At 39.6% G+C, this 20988-nt stretch overlaps 1 protein-coding gene across 2 annotated transcripts in view; it reads left to right on the top strand.

Moving 5' to 3' along the window:
* LOC127445340 (neural cell adhesion molecule 2-like) overlaps positions 1-20988 on the top strand; it is a 326408-nt gene that overhangs the window by 257178 nt on the left and 48242 nt on the right. For both annotated transcript variants that reach the window (XM_051705349.1, XM_051705348.1), the window contains exons 2-7: positions 1087-1161; positions 5574-5780; positions 6463-6606; positions 8862-8999; positions 19924-20041; positions 20555-20724. In XM_051705349.1, the coding sequence (XP_051561309.1) occupies positions 1087-1161; positions 5574-5780; positions 6463-6606; positions 8862-8999; positions 19924-20041; positions 20555-20724 (852 nt within the window). The remainder of the gene's footprint in view (positions 1-1086; positions 1162-5573; positions 5781-6462; positions 6607-8861; positions 9000-19923; positions 20042-20554; positions 20725-20988) is intronic.

Below are 20988 nucleotides of genomic sequence, written 5' to 3'. Positions count from 1 at the left end.
TACACATTATTGATATTAAAAATGGAATTTCAACTAGTTAAAGATGTAATTCTTTATATCTGTAACTGCATTTTTACTATTAGAATTTCACAATTATCTGTTAATTAATTTTACTAGTTTAAATTCCAAAAACACACATTAGCTTGCACTTCTTACTAATAAAAAAAAGTTAAAACAGTAATTTTTAATCAATAATTACATTGTTACTAGTGCAAATGCCCATTCCAATATCAACAATGGAATTACAACTAGTGAAATGTTTTTGCTTTTTATGTAAATTTTTTCAATATTTTACTATTTCAGATATCTGGAAATGGATTTCTCATATCAATACATTGAAGGGTAATTAAAGATATCTTAAAAAGGCTTTCTTTCAACAGTTACATTACAGATATTTGAAATGAACATTGCCACTAGAGAAAATTAAATTACAGATATAAATTTTTTTGCATTTTATTTGTTAATTGTTAAGATCAGGAATGGACATTTGCATTAGTTACAATGTAATTTTAAAATAAAAAAAATTGCATTTTTACTAGTAAGAAGCACATTGCTTAAATGTGTATTTGTAATTTGAACTAGTTAAAAAAAAATTGTTTATTGCACAATTAATAAGTGAATGACAGATCGTTGTGAAATTATACTATTAAAAAAGCAGTTACAGAAATCAATAATTATTTTTTACGATTTAAAATTCCTATTTTGATATCAAGAATGGGTATTTTATGGTCATTTTTTATTTAAATAATTACAATTTTTACTAGTGCAAACTTAATTACTGATATAAAAATGTGCTTTTTCACTTATAGTAATTCCACTGCAGATTTCAAGAATTAGAATTTTAACTAGCCAAAATTAAATTATAAATCTATGATTCATATCATGCACGTGATTAAATGTCCCAAGGGCTTGCGATACCCTATAGGACTGTGTCATAAAGTGATTTGACAGACCAAACCAAAACTGTGAAATCACTTTATCCGCACTTCCTGTTTGAGTGGACAGATATAATGTTTGATGTTCTTTACATTTAAAATCTGCACTATATATAATGAATAACTCCCTCTTTCTCTCTTTCTGTCACAGCTGCACTTCAGGTGTCAATATCACTCAATAAAGTGGAATTAAGTGTCGGAGAATCCAAATTCTTCACCTGCACAGGTACAAACTCAACCCTGCTGAACTTTGTATGATAATAACCATTAACACAGCAATTCCAGATTCACCAATATAGAAATGTTGTTCCATACCGTAACTGAATTTGTCTGTTTTCACCTGTGAAGTTTTGTTTTATATATTATGATGTATTTGTTTATTTATTTATGACAGATACTGTACATTCATTTTAGTCACACTATTTGCAGTGTTTTGAAATGCATCCGTTTTAGCACTGCTCACCTGTTGACTTCTCCTGTTAGAACACCGTTTGACAGCAAAGTGATTAACTTTTTCAATGGCCAAGATCCAGTACACATAAGATACAGTGTTGCATCTAACCAGAGAACGAGTCGACAGCTATATCAATATATATTTTGAGAAAAATTGATCAGAAAGGAAATTTAAGATGCATTGAAGGGTTAGGGGCCTGGAGTAAATACACACAATAAATAATGTCCTAAAGACTTAAGGCATCACAATATTCCAGCACTTTAATACACAAACTTCAGGTATTTGTGTGGAGTCATCTGTGGTCAGCAAATACATTTTCTCCTGCAATGTCCCAGCCCACACAGAATCTATGCACTTTTTTTCACATATTCTTATTAGATTGTCCAGAAAAAGGCAACCTGGTCTCATAGAATCACGTTACTATACCTACATTTTTGCTAAATAATTGTCATGTGACTCGTGGTACGATCCGTGACAGATTCCTGGTGAAATAAACACTAGAGGTGCTACATCAACAAATTACTTTTATTTCCTTTCATACAAATCATGAGTAAAATGAAAGATTATCAGTTCATAAATACTTACATTTCGCCCCGTTCCCCACACAATGCTATCTTATGACAACAAAACACTTTTATTATAGCGCATGACTTGTTTTAACATTTGCATTACATAAACAACTATGTTTACAAGCTTGTGTGGAAACTGTGTGACCCGACCAGACTGGTACTTTCAAATTTTAAGCCCAAACCCAACCTGATATCGCTCACTCCCTTAATAATTTGTCCAAGCAGGTAAAATTGTTGCAATAGTCATAGCATCATAGGCATCATAGGCAACATTCGTAACTGTATAGTAAAAGTAAACATGCCATTTTAACGAGGCACACTAGACAAAAAAAGGTTAAAAAAAATATTGATATATTGTTTATCAAGCCCTGAAACTTTGCTTGGTACAGAAGAATATGGAATAATGTAAAACAATGTATCAGTCAACTATTTGACACCTGAACTTCTGCAAAACATTGAATCTTTGAGACACCTGTCGTTAGGGGCGGATCTAGAAATTTTTTCATGGGGTGGAAAGGAGGTGGCGTGCAGACTATGAGGGGTGGCAACACCACAGCAAGCGCCCATGCGTAGTTCTTATGGATCAAGGTACCAAGCTTCATTGAAACAAGTACTAGTTCATTAATTGGAGTCACTATCAAATGATAAATATCCATGAATTTGCGATACAACTGCATTTCTTCAGGAACCACATATAGTATCCATTTTGCTACTGATTTGCCAACATAAAAAAATAAAACAATTCTCCAGAGCACCAATACTTTGTCTATTAAACACACCAACAAATTCTAAATGTTCCTTAGCTTGACATAAAACTGGCAATCTGGAATAAACTTCACCAGCTTATACAGGCCAAATTGTTTTATTGTTTTAAGTGTACCCGTGGATGGAGAGTGCATGCATATCCGGTGTTATTCTGCTAATAAAATCCTGTAGGCCTATCAACTTTGTACAGCTGGAATAACCCATTTGAAAGGGAACATTAACACAAAGTTAGTTCTAAATAAAAATAAACTCTTGGAAAACTACTTTGGGTGGCAGTGCTGCAAAACTCATGAATATGAATTATGTATCATGTTATTAAATAATTTATGCACAATAAAATATTCTATTACATCACCTATTTTGATAAACAGTCATTTTTAATGACAGATTCAAGCACTCAAATAGATATTTAACATAATATGATAATTTCACCTCTACATCTGCCACTATCAGTCTTGGAATTTTGTAAGTCAATAGATGAGCACATAGATCAACAATTTATTCAAGAACATGACTGATTGGTCTAGTGGTTACTTTTTGCGTCTAGTTTTTAGAGGTTCTGGTTTCAAACTCACCCAAATATAAATGTTATTGTAATAAACGAAGATTGCCTGTGTACATCAGTGGATGGGTGTTACACATTAAAAATAAAATACAATAAAAGATGCGGGGAGATGAGAGTAGTGGAAACACAGACACATTTATTGACCTTTCTGTATTTGAAAAAACAGCTAACTCCGAAGTTCAGACAGTGACAACCACAAACTCTCTGCTCCAGCAGCGGGAATCTGCACGAGAGCATCGGTGACCAAGATGGCACAGCTCACAATCACCCATCTCCCAACACCCGTCTCCCATCGCACAACCCAGCCATGGAACACTCAGTTTATATAGGAAGGAAACACACTGCGTGCCCGGTGCTCCCCATTAACAATCAGCTCACCTGGTTACCCCACACCTGAGAGCAATTAAGAGAGGTAGAAAAAGACAAAACACATGCTCTATATACACACAAACAATACGACCGAGAAGGCAATCACAATGGGGGACATATAATTTATTTTTCTATTTCCAGGAAAATAGCGTGAGATGCAGAAAAAGCTGCTGACACTAAACGACACTGATAATAGCCGCAACGAACATTTATCATAAAATTCAAAATAACACATTCCAGCACCAGATCGCCAATTAAAACCTACACAGATCAGATGAAATAGAAACTCCTACACAAGAACTGGAGATGTTTCATCTGGATTATACACATACCTGATGAAAGCTTTTTCAGTAAGTGCTGAGGACATGTCTCAACTGACGGCAATATATTGAATAATCATTCAGTGAAGACTTGAAAAAAAAAAAAAACCCTGAGAAATTCATCTCTTCTTTTTTCTCCATGTATTTGTCCATATTGTCATATTGTTGTTGCGGTTGAGGAAATAAGCTCAAAAAACCTAAACCCGCGAGTGGCCAAACCCTGCACATGCGCTGCATCAGCAAGTATGCGATTGGCTGCTGCTGTAACCCATCATGCCATTGGCCACTTCTTTAACCTATCATGCAATTGACCACTATTATACTTTCATGTAACTGGCTGCCACTATAATCAATCACGCAATCAGTCTGTATAGTCATTTGTGCATTCGGTGAGAGTTGAGGCAGTTCGAAATGAATAAACCCCTACATAATGTCAACATCTTACATTTATATTTTATATATTTGTATACTTATACTGGGGTGGCAGATGGTTCATCCACTGGTAGATCCGCCCCTGCCTGTTGTAAAAAAAAAAGGTAGATGCAGTGCGACAAATGAAACTTTGAAAATTGTCTTACATTTTTATTTTTTTATTTTTTTTTAATAATATATTTTTTCATTAATTACAAAGCTGAACCCATCCTGAAGTTATACTTCAAAAACTGACCCAAACCTGGCCTGACCCTGTCAGGTCCGGTTGGGCTCGAATTGGGTAGCTGACCTCTCCAAAGGCAGATGCAAATGCTTGGCCAACAGATAGCCGCATAACGCCCGTACATACATAATGTGTGCTGTTGCGTTACTGTGGCAGTAACAAACCTCGGTTTTCCCAAACATGTCCCACTTATCTAACGTTAGTCCGTCAAACAGGTAATTGCGCCCCAAGCCTATGCCATTGGTTGTGTCAATGTTACTGTGTCGAGCTGGTCAGGATGCTCAAACAAACAGAGCAATGTTTTGAAAGTGTTTAAACCTTTCGGGAGAATCAACCTTCGAATGACTTATCGAGAAAAATATTTTTTTAATATAAAAAAAACATTACCGCTAACTAATTTTTTCAGTGAGATTTACTTTTTTCTTCAAACGTTTACTCTGCCATGCCAGTATTCAACCTGAAAGAGAAAACTGACCATAGAAGAAGACTAAGTTTACACTAATGGACAATAAAGATAAAGATGGACAATTTATGAGACCAGTGTTGTACCAGATTTTACTGCCGATTTGAAATATGTTCTTTGATCGTAAATCTTGACCAACCATTCTGGAGATTTCGGAATTTCCCCATTCAAATAGATAGGAGCTGCTCTTGCATGCTGTTTGTTTACATGGAAAATAGCTGCCCAAGTGCATTCCAAGGATGGCTGCCAGTGGACTGATTTGTTAGGAAGACTTTGATTGCACTCTGACATGTTTCGGAACCATTGACGCGTGAATGCATGCTTAGAGCATTTTTCGAGGCTGAGCAAGATTTTACGTCTTTACATAAATTTTTTTTTTTTTTTAAAGTTGACGCACATCTGTAATGCACCAATAATTTGTTCTTTTCACTACACTTTACAGTACTAATTCTCTGTATTGGCTCTATGTTTTCCTCAGCCATTGGCGAGCCAGTTAGCATAAACTGGTTTAACCCTCAAGGCGAGCGAATTATTTCGAACCAGCGAGTGGTCGTGCATACAGAAGGAGTGCGGTCCAGACTCACAATCTACAACGCCATCATCGAGGATGCTGGGATATACCGATGCCAGGCTGCGGACGCCAAAGGACAAACACAGGAGGCCACAGTGGTATTAGAGATATACCGTAAGTTACTTTACACTAACTAAACGAATGCAGTCAGTGAGGGTGCACCTGAAATTACTTGTACAATTTAACAGAGTTCTCTAGAAATTATGGCAATGTGTGCTATTCATGTGTTAGAGATGAGTCTACGGCAATCATGACTCAATGCCAGTGCATTTCAGTCTAATCCAGGACATTCTGAAAGATTATAGAGAAAATCAGTCTCATCATAATTCTTTTTGGTGAAATTTAGCCATGCATCCTCACAATATGACTTTGTCTTTCAGTTGAATAACCCTCAGTGATGTCCATTTGGACTTGTGTCCTCTCAGTGGCATTAAAAGTCTTTTCAATGGGATCAATGAGGACAAATGATTAATAAATTGTTGTAATAGTCACTGTGTAAAAACCAGACCCAGTACGACTGACCTGACCTCATAACTGAAGCCAAATGATGAGATTCAGAATAATAAAATCTTTTCAGCCCAGACTGAGAGAGAGAAATGTGAAAATTCTGTTTACATTTGTGGAATACTAATAGAATGGATTTGATCACATTCAAAGCATGCAGAGAGGTTGGGAGAAAATAATGATTCCCACTTTATAAAACCAAACTAACTGCTAAAACAGTCAAACACAATGTAAGGAAGCTAAACATAAGCACATGAGTTATATATTTTGTTCTGTTTGTTTGGTCACGCAGAGAAGCTAACATTCCGCGAGGTGAAGACGCCTCAGGAGTTTCGTCAGGGTGAGGATGCAGAAGTCATCTGTGATGTTATCAGCTCACCTGTACCTGCCGTGTCCTGGTTCTACAAGAACAGAGAGATCACATCTGAACCAACCAGTAAGAACTCAAAGAGTGTTCACGTAAAGTCAACATGGAATCAAAAATGACACTAGAGGGGGGTGAGTATTGACGCTGACTACCACCCCTGGAGTCACGAGTTCGAATCCAGGGTGTGCTTAGTGGCTCCAGCCAAGTGTCCTAAGCAACCAAATTGGCCTGGTTGCTAGGGAGGGTAGAGTCACATGGGGTAACCTCCTCGTGGTCGCAATTAGTGGTTCTCACTCTCAGTGGGGCGCGTGGTGAGTTGTGCATGGATTGCGGAGTTTAGCATGAGTCTCCACATGCGGAGTCTCCGCGGCGTCATGCACAGCGAGCCACGTGATAAGATGCGCGGATTGACGGTCTCAGAAGCGGAGGCAACTGAGATTCGTCCTCCACCACCCGGATGGAGGTGAGTAACCACGCCACCATGAGGACCTACTAAAGTAGTGGGAATTGGGCATTCCAACATTGGGAGAAAAGGGGTTAAAAAAAAACTGACACTACATACTTTTGAATTTTTTCTTTGTAATCTTTCATTGAAGTTTCGTGAAAACTTGCTTCGTATCTGAAATGTCTTTTCTTTTTCAACTGGTGTCATCACTCTTATTTTTCAAAAAACACAATACCATGGTACTTTTTTGAACTTTTTTATTTGTGACTGATAATGCTTCTTTTAAATTGACGATTTTAAATATGAGATCCAGATATTTAATTTACTTTTTCATGGCAAATTATTCTCTTTGAAACCTTCTCTCTTCAACTTGACCGTGTAATTTTAAATGTCTTACATAAGACTAAAAACTTTAAATTCAATTAGAACAATGTATTTGCTTCATAAATACAGCAGCCTCAAATTTGAGCACTAAAGAAAAAGACTCGTTTTCTACTCCCTTCACATTGTGATATCACATTGTGGTAGATATTTGCATCTGACCGCCTCCACAACACAGCAGTGCCTACTTTACCTTATCACTTCCGTAGCCCCGCCCAGCAGTGGTGAACAGTGAGATGGCAAGTAGAGAGAGCATGTCAGTCAAGAGAGCCAATCAGAACAGTGGGCGTGTACTGTCAAGTCTTAAAGGAGAAGAAACACCAAAACTGTGCATTAATGACAGAGGGTCAGAATGAGGGTGGAAAATTATTATGTTTTACAAATATATGACTGTTTTTTGTGCAAAAAGCTTATATTTATAAACAAAACTTATATTTATAAACTTATATTATAAGTGAACCTCAAGGAACATATTAAAATAATAAAGGAAGGAACTGTCTGACCCCTTTAAGCAAAACATTTGACAAAAAGAAGTCTATTTTTCAAACAATAGATATAGTGTTGAAAATGAATATAACATATATTGTGAAAATTGATTAAAAGTTGATAAAGTCATAGAGCAAAAATATATTTGAAAAGTGAAGTTAGTTCTGAGAAAATCTTGATCAGAATTAGTTTGAAATTATGTTATCTAATGTAATGACATTTAAACACTTATGGCTGACTTAAGTAAACAAATACTTTTTGGGATCTCTGTAAATATCCCAATTCTGTAAACATTCTAATGCACTTTGCAATATGGATACTAACCACATTCAGTGTTTGAATTAATTGAAGGACCACAGATTGCAGAATGAAAACTGCATTTTGAACTAAATGTACCTTTTTGGTGTCAAACCTTTAATTGAAATTCAGAGGCATAATTTTGGCAAGCTATCTACTCTCTCCAGCAGAGAGAGCAGATTAAAAAATGGAGATTTCGCTGGGTTTTGATTATTTTTATTCTAATTAGAGAGAAAAGAGAAAGGATTGTGTTGATCAGCAAGCAATGACAAAACCGTGAAAAATAAGTCTCTGCCTGTAATCCTCCATGTGTTTTATTTAGCAATTGCCCTTGAAATTAAAGTAGGAGTTTTGAGGACTGATGATAAAATTTTCCTATTATTGTTGTCAAAAAAACAAAAAACTAACAAAAAAAAAATGTCTCATTGATTAAATCCTCTGCTTTTTCTTTGTCACTGAGCACAGGACTATATTTTTGTCAAAAGTTTTAAACATTTGTGTAATGATTTATCCTCTTGTGTGCTTGTGCCTTTTAGTTTAGTGAACTATACAAAGAATCTGAGAGTGTGACTTCAGATTTTCCTTCAAATCTATCTATTTGTCTGTCTGTCTGTCTGTCTGTCTGTCTAATGCTGCTCACATTTTCTTCAGGAAATGTTCAAATCTAATTTTCATTTTGCTATCGCTGTTTGTCTCTGTCCCTCTCTTCATGAAGACAGACTGCAAGTTCTTCCCACCAACAACCTTTGGATCCTGAGAATGAGTAAAGCAGATGAGGGGGTGTATCGCTGTGAGGGGCGTGTGGAAGCCAGAGGAGAAATCGATTTCAGAGACATTGTTGTGCTTGTGAATGGTAAGACCTGTTTTCACAAGATGAATTTGAAGTGTGATGGCATGTACTGTACAGTATGTACTTATTCACCGAGCACGTTGCAAAACCTCAATTACACTATGGCAGCGGTCATGTATAGAAGGTTTTTAGTATGACACTATAGATTATCAACCCAAGCCTAACCAAAGACTGACCGCTCACTGGGTAGGAAAACATCTGGGTTACTGGTGTAACCCCTGTTCCCTGATGGAGGGAACAAGACGTTGTGTCGATGTAGTGACACTAGGGGTTCGATCTTGAGAGCCTTTGCTTAAAATATTGGTGAGTGGAATTTGCATGCCACTCTCCACCCCAGACATACGGGTATAAAAGCAGATGGCGTGCATCACTCATTCAGATTTATGCTGAGCTTGTTCCCTCCATTAGGGAACAGGGGTTACACCAGTAAACCAGACGTTCCCTGTCTGTCACTCACTCGACGTTGTGTCGATGTAGTGACACTAGGGGTTCCTATAGGAAATGCAGGCACTGAACCGTGTCACGAGGTACGGAAGAGTGGACACGGGCAAGCTGCTGCGTGCCTCGCAGCAAGCGCTCGACCACGTTGTGACCTTCCAGCTAGTTTAGGTAATGTGTCTCCCTAGCCCCGTTAAGGGGGGAGGAGGCACTTACCCAAGGAGGCTACAGCAGTGGCCTTTCCTGATATTTGCTGTTAAGCAATTTCCCACCAAGCACCTTCTAGAATAATGGTGGGAAGTGCTCTTCCCTCTCCATGAGGGAGGGCACTACAGAGACCACATCCTACTGGAGGGAGGTTAACATGTGGAGAATACCTCACATGGACTTACCAACAGGGAAGTTCGCATATGGAATGATACCACTGGGAGGAACCTATCTATGGAGAGGGTACAGAGCAACAGTGGCCAAAGCAGAGTGAGGCACTGATGAGGGGAAACACAGGGTTCACCAGAGGGGAAATTGAACAGTGTAAATGCGTCACATGGGATTTTCCCAGAGAGGAATCACCACATATGGAGCACTGAGCCCAAGTACATGGGCTCACCTAAAAAGGGGCATACCACGAGTACTGGGCCTGGTGGCGTCACTCCTCCGCCGAGTTTGTCACCGAATAGTGTCTAAGATTTAGAGAGTCGTCCAGGGTTCACCAGTTACGGGGAACTGTTGTGGACAAAACAATGCACATTATCACCTTGAAAAAGTGGAAGGGCATAATGCAAGCGGTATACCCAACCGGCTGCCCGGCCTACCTGCTGTTACCTCGTAACACTCGGGACGAAACCGGTTCTATGCGTAAGTTGTAAAACCTCGCAAAGGTATTGGGTGTAGCCCAACCCGCAGCTCTGCATATGTCTGCTAGAGAGGCCCCCCTTGCCTGTGCCCAGGAGGATGCACTCTAGTGGAGACAGCTTTCCCGTTCTGCTGCCCTCCAAAGCAGACAAAGAGCTGCATCTGAAGCTCTGTGTGCGGTCCAGATGGATGCGCAGGGCGCAAACTGGACACAACAATGACAAGGCCGGGTCTTCCTCCTCTGAAGGGAGCGCTTGCAGGTTCACCACCTGGTCTTGAAAGGGAGTGGTGGGAACTTTGGGCATGTAACTGGGCTGGGGTCTCAAGATCATGTGAGAGTGTGCCGGCCCGAACTCCAGGCATTCGCTGGTGACAGAGAGCGCCTGTAGGTCCCCCACACTTTTGATGGAAGTGAGCACCACCAGGAGTGCCATCTTCAGTGACAAAGTGCTGAGCTTGGCCTGCTCCAGGGGCTCAAAGGGGGCTCTCTGTAGAGCAGGTAGGACCACAGAGAGATCCCAGGAGGGAATCAGGTGCGGTCTAGGAGGGTTCAACCTCCTCGTGCCTTTGAGGAACCTGGTGATTAGGTTGTGCTGCCGTGAGGGTCTCCCATCCAGTGTATCGTAATACACCAGTTCGCGAAGAGACGCCACTTCAAGGCATACAGCTGCCTCATAGAGGGGGCTCTGGCCTGAGTGATCGTATTTACCACAGCTGGCGGAAGATTTGCTAGATCTTCCGCATCCCATCCAGGAACCAGACGTGGAGATTCCAGATGTCTGGCCGCAGGTGCTGGAGTATGCCTTGCCTCTGAGTGAGAAGGTCCTGCCTTAGGGGAATGCGCCAGGGAGGGGCTACTGCCAGGAGCATTAGGTCTGAGAACCACGTCCGGTTGGGCCAGTACGGCACAACGAACAGGAATTGCTGCCCATCCTCCCTGACTTTGCACAGTGTCTGAACAATGAGGCTCACTGGAGGAAACACATACTTGCGTAGATCCTGAGGCCAGCTGTGCACCAGGGCATCCATGCTGAGGGGAGCCCCGGACAGGGAGTACCAAAGGGGGCAGTGAGAGGACTCTCGGGAGGCAAACAGGTCTACCTGCGCCTCCCTGAATCTCCTAAATCAGGTGGACTACGTGGGGGTGGAGTCTCCACTCTCCGTGGAGCATTACCTGCTGTGAGAGCACATCCGCTGCATGGTTGAGGATGCCCGGAAGGTGAGTGGCTCACAGAGACTTCGACGTCTGCTGACTCCAAAGGAGGAGGCGGCAGGTGAGTTGCGACATGCAGTTTATGTATGCCACGGTCGCTGTGTTGTCAGTCCAGACCAACACATGTTTGCCCTGAATCAATGGCCGAAGCCTCCGCAGTGCCAGCAATACTGCCAGCAACTCTAAGCAGTTGATGTGCCATTGGAATTGAGAGCCCCGATACTGCGCCCCAGCCCGAGTTCAAGGCATCTGTCGTGACCACGATGCGCCTCGAGACTCACTCTAAGGGAACGCACGCCCATAGAAATGCAAGGTCTGTCCAAGGGCTGAAAGTCTGATGGCACTGTGGCATGATAGTCACACGCTGGGTGCCGTGACGTCATGCCCACCTCGGGACTCGAGTCTCTAGCCAGTGCTGAAGCGGCACTGGTGCTGCCGCCTTCTGCCTGAAGCTTTTCTGGGGCAGGTGCATGGCCCCAGAGACCAGCACACTTACCTGTTCGCCGGCTGTCTCTCGACGGAGAACGAGGGAACGCGAGGTACTCGCGTCCGACTGGTTGATCGGAAAGACTTCCAGCACTTGGCCATCACGAGTGCGATGACCCAGGGAATGAGGAAACTGCTCTTTTATTGACCATGCGGCTGCCAAGGTCCAGAGGGCACCCAGCAATATTATAATCACCATGCGCTGGCCCAGGGGCGATGGTGGGGCTGGTAGGTTCACCCGGGCCAGACCGGTCAGAGTCAGACGTCTCATCCTTGGGTCACCCATGTCAGGGCCGCCTTGAAGCCTGTCCGGGGTTCTTGGGGGCCGGCTGATGGGCGAGTGGAGCCGCCTTCCTATGGGAGGATCTTCTTCTCAAAGACCGGCGTATGGGCTCCGATGGTACGGGAGCCGGGGCCAGCACCACAGGAGGACGGCCCTGGCGAGAGGCAGATGGGGCATGGGACTTCGGAGGCCTGAAGGCGGCCGAGTCGTGCCACGACAAGTTATGTTTGATCGCCTCTGTCTGCTTTCTCACCATCGAGAACTACTGTGCGACAGTGTCGCCAAAAAGCCCCCCTTGGGAGATGGGCGCATCGAGAAAGCGAACCTTCTCGGCGTCACGCATCTCCGCAAGATTGAGCCACAGGTGCCACTCTTGGACCACGAGAGTGGACATCGTCCAGCATAGGGCGCGCACCGTGACCTTTGTCACCCATAGGGTGAGGTCAGTCGTGGTACATGGTTCCTGCATAAGCCCTGGGTTGGTTCTACCCTCGTGCAGATCTTCCAACGCCTTGGCCTGGTGGACCTGCAGGTTGGCCATGGCATGCAGCGCGGAAGCGGCCTGACCCGCGGCCTTGTAAGCCTTCGTTATCAATGAGGAAGAGAACTTACAGGCCTTGGAAGGGAGTCTTTGTCGGTCCCTCCAGGTGGCTGCGCCCTGCGGGCATAAATGCACAGCTATGGCGCGCTCTACCTGGGGAAGCTCAACTTAATGGCCACATCCAGCAGCACAAAGGCGAAAAGGCCATCTTTAAAAAGACGGCAATCATTTGTGCGAGCTCTTTTAGAAGAAAATATACTCTTTAGAATATACTCTTTTAGCACCTGCAGACTCGGCTGCCGAAGTGCCTAGGGGAAGCACAACACTCGACCGTGCGAGGGTGACCGCTGATATGCGCCGTAAATCCAGCAGCATAAACGTTGGTGACAGGGACGAACACACATGCGTTCGGCTCTGAAGAAAAAATCTGAATGAGTGAAGCACGCCATCTCCTTTTATACCCGTATGTCCGGGGCGGAGAGTGGCAATCAAATTATACTCGCCAATTCTCATTGGCCTTTTCTATTTTAAGCAAAGGTGATTGGGGCTCTTAAGATCGAACCCCTAGTGTCACTACATCGACACAATGTCGAGTGAGTGACAGACAGGGAAGAGTTACCTCTCTGAGACAAGCTCATTCAGTGGCTAAATGATAAAGTCACAACATTCACTGAAGAGACAATGAGAAAGAGAATGAGCATGCTAAAACCCTCTCAGAGAAATTACATTTCTAAATTCATCCCCTTTAAACATGCTAAAACATGTCACAAAAATTATTAAAATTAAAAACTGAAGAAAAAAAACAGTTAAACTTACAAGTTGACCCCACTTCTTCAACTAGTCACTATCAGACAACTATTACTGGTAACTAGAAGATGTTTTGTTTGTTTGTTTGTTGTCATCTTGTGGTTGGCTTGTGTCTCAGGCTAACTAACTAACTAACTAACTAACTAACCTGATTGACCAACAGACCGAATGACTGACTGACTAACTAAATAACTAGCTATCTAGTTAGTTAACTAACAAACAAACTAACTAGATAAATTATTAACTAGCTGACTAACTAACTAGCTAAATATATATCTAGCTAACTAACTAATTAGCAAACTTATTAACTAAATTAACTTACTAACTAGACCTCTTAGGTTAACCATCTTCATCAGATAGACCATGTTTGACAACTTTCGAAAGCTACGTTCACCAGATAGACTTACACCAAACCAGCACTTAGCTAAATAACTAACTAACTAACTAACTAACTAACTAACTAAGAAAACTAACTTACTAGCTCACTAACTCACTAGCTCACTAACTGTCTAACTAAATAACCAATGAACTAAATTAACTAACTAACAAGACTTCATAGGTCAACAATAGATAGACCATGCTGGTTAACTGTCAAAAGCTAGGTTCACCAGCACTTAGTTAACTTACTAACTAACTAACTTGACCACCCAAATAACTAATTAACTATCTAACTAACAAGGGAACGAACTAGTGAAATAACTTACTAGCTAACTAGTAACTAAATAATTAGCTAACGTATTTACTCACTTAACTAACTAACAAGACTTCTCAGGCCATCTTTGTCAAATAGACCATACTGGTCCACTGTGAAAAGCTAGGTTGGACTGACTGACTGATTAACTAACTATCTAGCAACTATCTAACTAACTAACAAACTAACTAGATAACTTACTAAGTAGCTGACTAACTAACTAGCTAAATATATATCTAGCTAACTAACTAATTAGCAAACTTACTAGCTAAATTAACTTACTAACAAGACATCTTAGGTTAACCATCTTCATCAGATAGACCATGTTTGACAACTGTCGAAAGCTAGGTTCACCAGATAGACTTACACCAAACCATCATTTAGCTTAATAACTATCTACCTAACCAACCAACCAACTAACGAGGAAATTAATTTACTAGCTCACTAACTTACTAGCTCACTAACTAACTAGCTAACTATCTAACTAACTAAATAACCTATTAACTAAATTAACTAACCATCTTCATTAGATAGACCATGTTTGACAACTGTCAAAAGCTAGGTTCACCAGCTAGACTTACACCAAATGGCACTTAATTTGCTAGCTTACTAACTAACTAACTAACTAACTAACTAATGATAAAACTAACTTACTAGCTCACTAACTAACTATCTATCTAACTAAATAACCAATTAACTAAATTAATTAACTAACAAGACTTCATAGGTCAACCATCTTCGTCAGATAAACCATGCTGGTTAATTGTCAAAAGCTAGGTTCACCAGCACTTAGTGAGCTACTAACTAACTAACTAACAAGGAAACGAACTAGTGAAATAACTTACTAGCTGACTAACTAGCTAGCTAGTAAATAAATAACTAGCTAACGTATTCACTCAACTAACTACAAGACTTCTCAGGCCAACCATCTTCGTCAGATAGACCATACTGGTCCACTGTCAAAATTTGTTCACCAGCTAGACTAACACCAAATCAGCTTTAAACAGCACACACCAACCTGAACTGACTAATTAAGACCAACATGCTGGTCTAAACTGATCTTTTAGCAATCTAAAATTGGTGCCTCACATTACAAATACAGCACAAAGTTTATCACCCTGGCATCTCACTTGATTTTCTGCTGCCTGGTTTTGTGACTAAATGTTTCAATTATCATGCACTTTAAGCTTCCGTGACTCACAAGCAAACAATGAGTTTATCTTTAAAGACGCATCCCGAAACAACATTTTTTGAGCATGTTAATTTACCTTGTTGTGCAAAATGAGCCATTGTGAGAATTTGATAGCACCAAGTTCTGCATGAACGGACACAATTGTATTTGCACAACTCATACTTCTTAAACTGATGTAATAACATGTAAAATTAGAAAGAAAAAAAAGTGTATTGCATTCAATTTAGCATCGCCATTTATAGCTTTCGGGAAGATCCAATAGGCTTGCTCAGTGAGGCACATCCTATTATCCCAAAGACATGGCAAGTGCCTTCTGCCATGGAAACAGAACAACCTGCTGCTTAAATCACTTAGCAAGTGCTGACTAGAAAGCAACTATATGCCCGTGTCTTGTATCCAATACTCAAGATTTAATCCCAAGTTTTTCCCTAGATTTATTCTCAGCCTTGGCTGTGTTGCAGTGGAATGGAACGGAACATCATCTGCTGTTATAATAAAGTTCCATTTTTTGCTTTATCATTCCTTATTAGATTAACATGGTCATCTTCCATATGTACACCATCTGTTAGACGGTAGTTTGGATCATTGTTCGTCTATTAAAGAAGATAGCAGATTATTAATTATTAATTATAAATGCTGCATGAATGGAATATGACTGTGAATGTGTGTTTTTTTTGTTTTTGTTTTTTTTCACAGGAATTCTTTGAATAATACAGATTTTGTAGTAAATGGAATTCTGTCATCATTTACTCACCCTCATATAGTTCCAAACCTATATGACTTATATAAGCTATGATGTACTGTACATATCAGGTGTAAATGGGAACTAAGTTTTGCTGATGAACAACATGGCTCTGATGGTTCATCAGCTAGTCTAGCACCAAACCAGCATAAACCAGCCTGGACAAACATTAAAATTCAAGCTGGTCTTAGCCAACTAGTTAGTTAGTTAGTTAGTTAGCTAGTTAGTTAGTTGGTGCCTATTGCCTTAGTTAGTTAGTTTACTTAGTTATTTAGTTTGTTAATACATTTTTGTTAGTAAATTAGTGCATTAGTTAATTAGCTAGTTGTTAAGGTAGTTAGTAAGTCCATTAGTTAGTGTGTTAATCTGTGAAAAATACTATACAAATAAGAATCACTTCATAAGCCGATTGTTTCAGGAGGGATTGTTCCCATAATTGATTAGTCAGTTAGTTAGTTAATAAGTTTGCTAATTAGTTAGTTAGCTAGATGGTATTTAGCTAGTTAGTTAGTCAGCTAGTTAGTAGGGCTGCACAATATGAAGGAAAAATGTGATATGCTATAAGTTGTTGGATAATGTGATTTTTTTATATGCGATACGATAATCCTATGATGATGTCATCTGAGTGCACAGAACATCAGAACCCCACCACCCAAATAAAAACATGACTATCTATCCCAGTGATCACAAAAATACTTGTATTTTGTTCCAAATTGCATTTAGACTGTGTAGAATATGTACAGTTTTACCATTAGCTATGTAGCCGATATTAAAATGCATATTTAAATATTTGTATTTTATTTTTTAAAAGCATGTGAATATAAAGTTAATTTCATCATATTGTGGAATATCCTAAAATAGTCGATATTGTGAAATATTGAATTGATACACTAATTCATGTTTGTATTTATTTCACAATTAGTTCACAAGTGCTTGCCGTACACTTTCTCATTGGTTTAACGTATCTGTTCTCAGTCCACGGCGTGCTTAACTTAATACTGAGAGGAATGATTTCACGGGACAATCCATTCATTGATGATATATCCAAAGCATTCATTAAACAAGCCAAGTTTGAGTTTCAAGCCGGCACCTGGTCTCATTATTATCTGCATAAATGTTGTTTTGATACTCTTTAATGCTGCGTGTGACAGACTGAGATAGCTGCCCATTCAAACGGAGCAGGGCACAGCACGCACTCTCTCTTATGGCACAGCCAGCTCTCTGTCTCTCTTATAGCACAAAAAAAGAAACATGAATGAACGTCAGAGGGTATATTGAAAGATACAGTACGACTAACTGAAATCAAATGTGTCTTCCCACTGTTCATCTGCACTGCACACAGCCACACCAGTTGTGGGCCGGTCTGTTTTCTGCTGTATGCGTTGTTATAAATGTTACTATTCAACATATTTTTTATGTTGTGATATGAATATTGCAATATACATTTGCGATACTTCGATATATCATGCAGCTCTACCAGTTAGTGAGTTCACTAGTTAGTTTGTTTGTTAGTTAACTAGCTAACTAGTAAGTTAGTTAGTTAGTTAGTTAGTTAGTGGTTTTAGACATACAGTATAAGACATTAGAGTATGATTTTCTGGATAGCTGTTTTGAAACTATTTGTGTATTGAAAAGTGCTATACAAATAAGAATGACTTGACTTAGCCAAGTGTTTCAGCAGGGATTGTTCCCATAATTGATTTAAGATGGCCCATTTGCTTCCTCTTTGTTCTGATTCCTTGGATGTTCCATCTCAGTTTCTTCTATCCTGTTGTATCTGCGTATGGAATATTTTTACATCACTAATTAGCATGCGGTTGTGCACTTTTGTGCTCTTTCCATGCCTTAACCATGGCTTTCATCAGCAGAGGAGTGGTTTGAGGGCAGATGGGTCGAATCGCCAGCTTCAATCCGCCGTACCCTTGATCCTTTAAAGGAAATGTCACAGAGATAGAGGGCACAGTCTCATTTGCAGCATCCTGCGCAGATGCACATCACCAAAATTTCAATAATTTCAACCCCTTTGAACTCAACAAATTCTAACAGGGCTCAAATCACAGAGCAGTGAATAATGATTCTGCTTGATTTGCTCTCTGGCTCTGGTGGGTGGCGAGAGACATTGTTGAGGTCTGTTTTATTCTCTTATAACCTCATATCAAATAGATTCAGCACATCATTGTGACTTGATGGAATGTTGCTTTGAAATGAGGATGTTACTTTGGGAAATTTCTGGAGAATCAAACACATTTGTTGAGAGAATGTAAACAGCTTGACAGTTCAATAACTTTCTGTAGAGCTTCATTATCAACACCAGAGGCAAAGTGAAATAAATTGTCATTTGGCTGAGAAAAAGTACAAATAAGTAAATAGAAAGTTACTGAGCACAGCATTTTGCAGAAGATAGGGTGCTTATTCAAGAAAATCATAATAGCAACTGCTGATAATGTTGCAATCAAATCAGTTGATTTAGGTTTAATGAATTGAGTGTTTACTCAATAATGGAACTAGAAATTACTGAAGCAGAAACATTCACAAGTACAGCTTGCTGAGGAGAGGTATAATATTACTTTTCTAAGTGATAACACAATTTTTGCCTGGAAGACAAAAATATCCCATAGACACATATGTAAGCCTATATATTTACAATATATTCACAATCATTTTGCCGGTAACATGTCGGTAAATATTTGTCTTTATTACAATGTATTGTCAGATTGGTGCATAATCATTTTGTGGAAAATGTGCCTTGATTTATTTTAACTAGATTTATACTGTATTAGAAATGTTGAATCTACTGTACTTGGCTACATATAGCTACATGCAATGGATGTATGGAAGAATGATTAAAAATCAAATGCTTAAATATCAAGGTATATGTGTATGAATGTGTATATTTGTCATATATTTAGGGGAAAACAGGGCTAGTTGTCACATGGTCTGCAGTATATCTCAGTAACGATAAGATTTAGAGTCAAAAGTCCAATTGCGCAAATGTTTTTTTTTTTTTCTCTCTCTCTAATAGAGGTTTCGTATGTTGATTTCAAACACCTAGTTCAAAACCCTCTTAAACTGGATTTTTCTGTGAATTCTGTACCGTTCAAAGTAAATGTCATCATATTTTTATGTTAATTTATGAAAATATATTTTTCATTGTTACTTCATGTTAGTTCATAATGCATTAACTAAATAATTTTAAAGATTTATAAGTAATATGTTGCAATTAATATTAACCAAGATTAATAAGTGCTGTAAAAATATTGTTCATTGACAGTTCATGTTAACCAATGTCGTTAACTAATGTAAAGAAAATGCAACCTTATTGTAATGTGTTATCAGTATGTTTCATGAAGTCATGAATACAATGTATACAATTTATCAATTAAAATATTTGTTGGCCAAAACAATGTTCATAGGAAACCTATGCCACTGGTTTAGAGGCAGATTCCATTGTGACAGCTTACCCCATATAGTGTGATAACATGCAGAATTGAAAATGGAATGTGAACAGCTCCAGGTTAAATCTCCATGTTGATGTCTTTTAATTTTGGTAATTTCAAAATAATGTGAACACGGTATATTGATTACAACACTTAGTTAATTGTACTGTAGATTATTGTTTGTTGTCACTCGTAGACTAATATGTAAATATTCCAGCGTATCTATGTTTTTTTGTCATTCACAGTTCCTCCCATTCTGTCAGTGCCACAGCAGTACTTTAACGCCACAGCAGATTACCAGGAGTCCGTGACCTTTACCTGCATCACCTCGGGCTCCCCCGACCCTCAGGTGACCTGGTACTGGTGGGTAACATTAGAAACTAGAAAGTCAAGTTCAACACGACAGACTTTAAATGTTGCCAGGAGATTTTAAAAAGCTGTGAATTTTGAAGGTTATATAGGCCTACAAAGAGACCTAAAGACAGGCAGATGGATGGATGGATGGATAGTTAGCTGGATGGTTGGATGATCAGGCTGAATATTTCATTCACACTGTGTGAAGTGCAGCACAATTAGAGTTTTCACTGATTTGAACATATGATAGTTTGATATGATAGTTTAGTAATTTATAAAAACAGCCATTTATGTTAAAGTGTGTTATAGAATGAGTCATATCAAGGGGTTAGCTGCTATATATCGATAAAATGGTTATTTTTATACAAGGCTTTTAAAGCTTATCAGATCATAATACAGGATGTAGGATAACAATATCTTATTATTGATTTAGCATTGCTAAGCAGATGAACAATCAAGAAATAGCATTCTGATTCAGTCCTATGGAATAATCTCATCATTTAAACTTATCTCTTTCTACAGGAAGGGTCATGTGATCGAGCAATCGGAGCAATATGTGTTGAACACTCTAGATGGAGGTAAAAGCACGCTGACCATTAAAAACATTCGCCAGGCCGACGGAGGACCATATACCTGCCGAGCAAGCAACAAAGCCGGGAGCACAGAGAGCCAAATTATCCTGAAAGTGTTTGGTGAGGAAACACATTTCTTTTAACATAAAGGTCTTCCAAAAGAGAAGTCTTTCGGGCGTAGAAGTCTTTCCTCATGGCCACAGTACAGACAATTCTTTTCTTTTTCCATTTACTTGCTTTCCACACAAATTCTCTTGAATAAAATGAAACCATGTGTCTTTGAATGCACCACAAATACTAAGCCACCTGTGCAGGAAACACGGCGCTATTTCAAACAGGCAAATGAAAGAGTGTTCAATTATCATGAAAAACTCCAGCAGCTTC

This window comes from Myxocyprinus asiaticus, chromosome 8, assembly GCF_019703515.2.
Source record: "Myxocyprinus asiaticus isolate MX2 ecotype Aquarium Trade chromosome 8, UBuf_Myxa_2, whole genome shotgun sequence".
Lineage (NCBI taxonomy): Eukaryota > Metazoa > Chordata > Actinopteri > Cypriniformes > Catostomidae > Myxocyprinus > Myxocyprinus asiaticus.
Note: the sequence above shows the minus strand (reverse complement) of the source record. Positions and strands in the feature narration are given on the sequence as shown.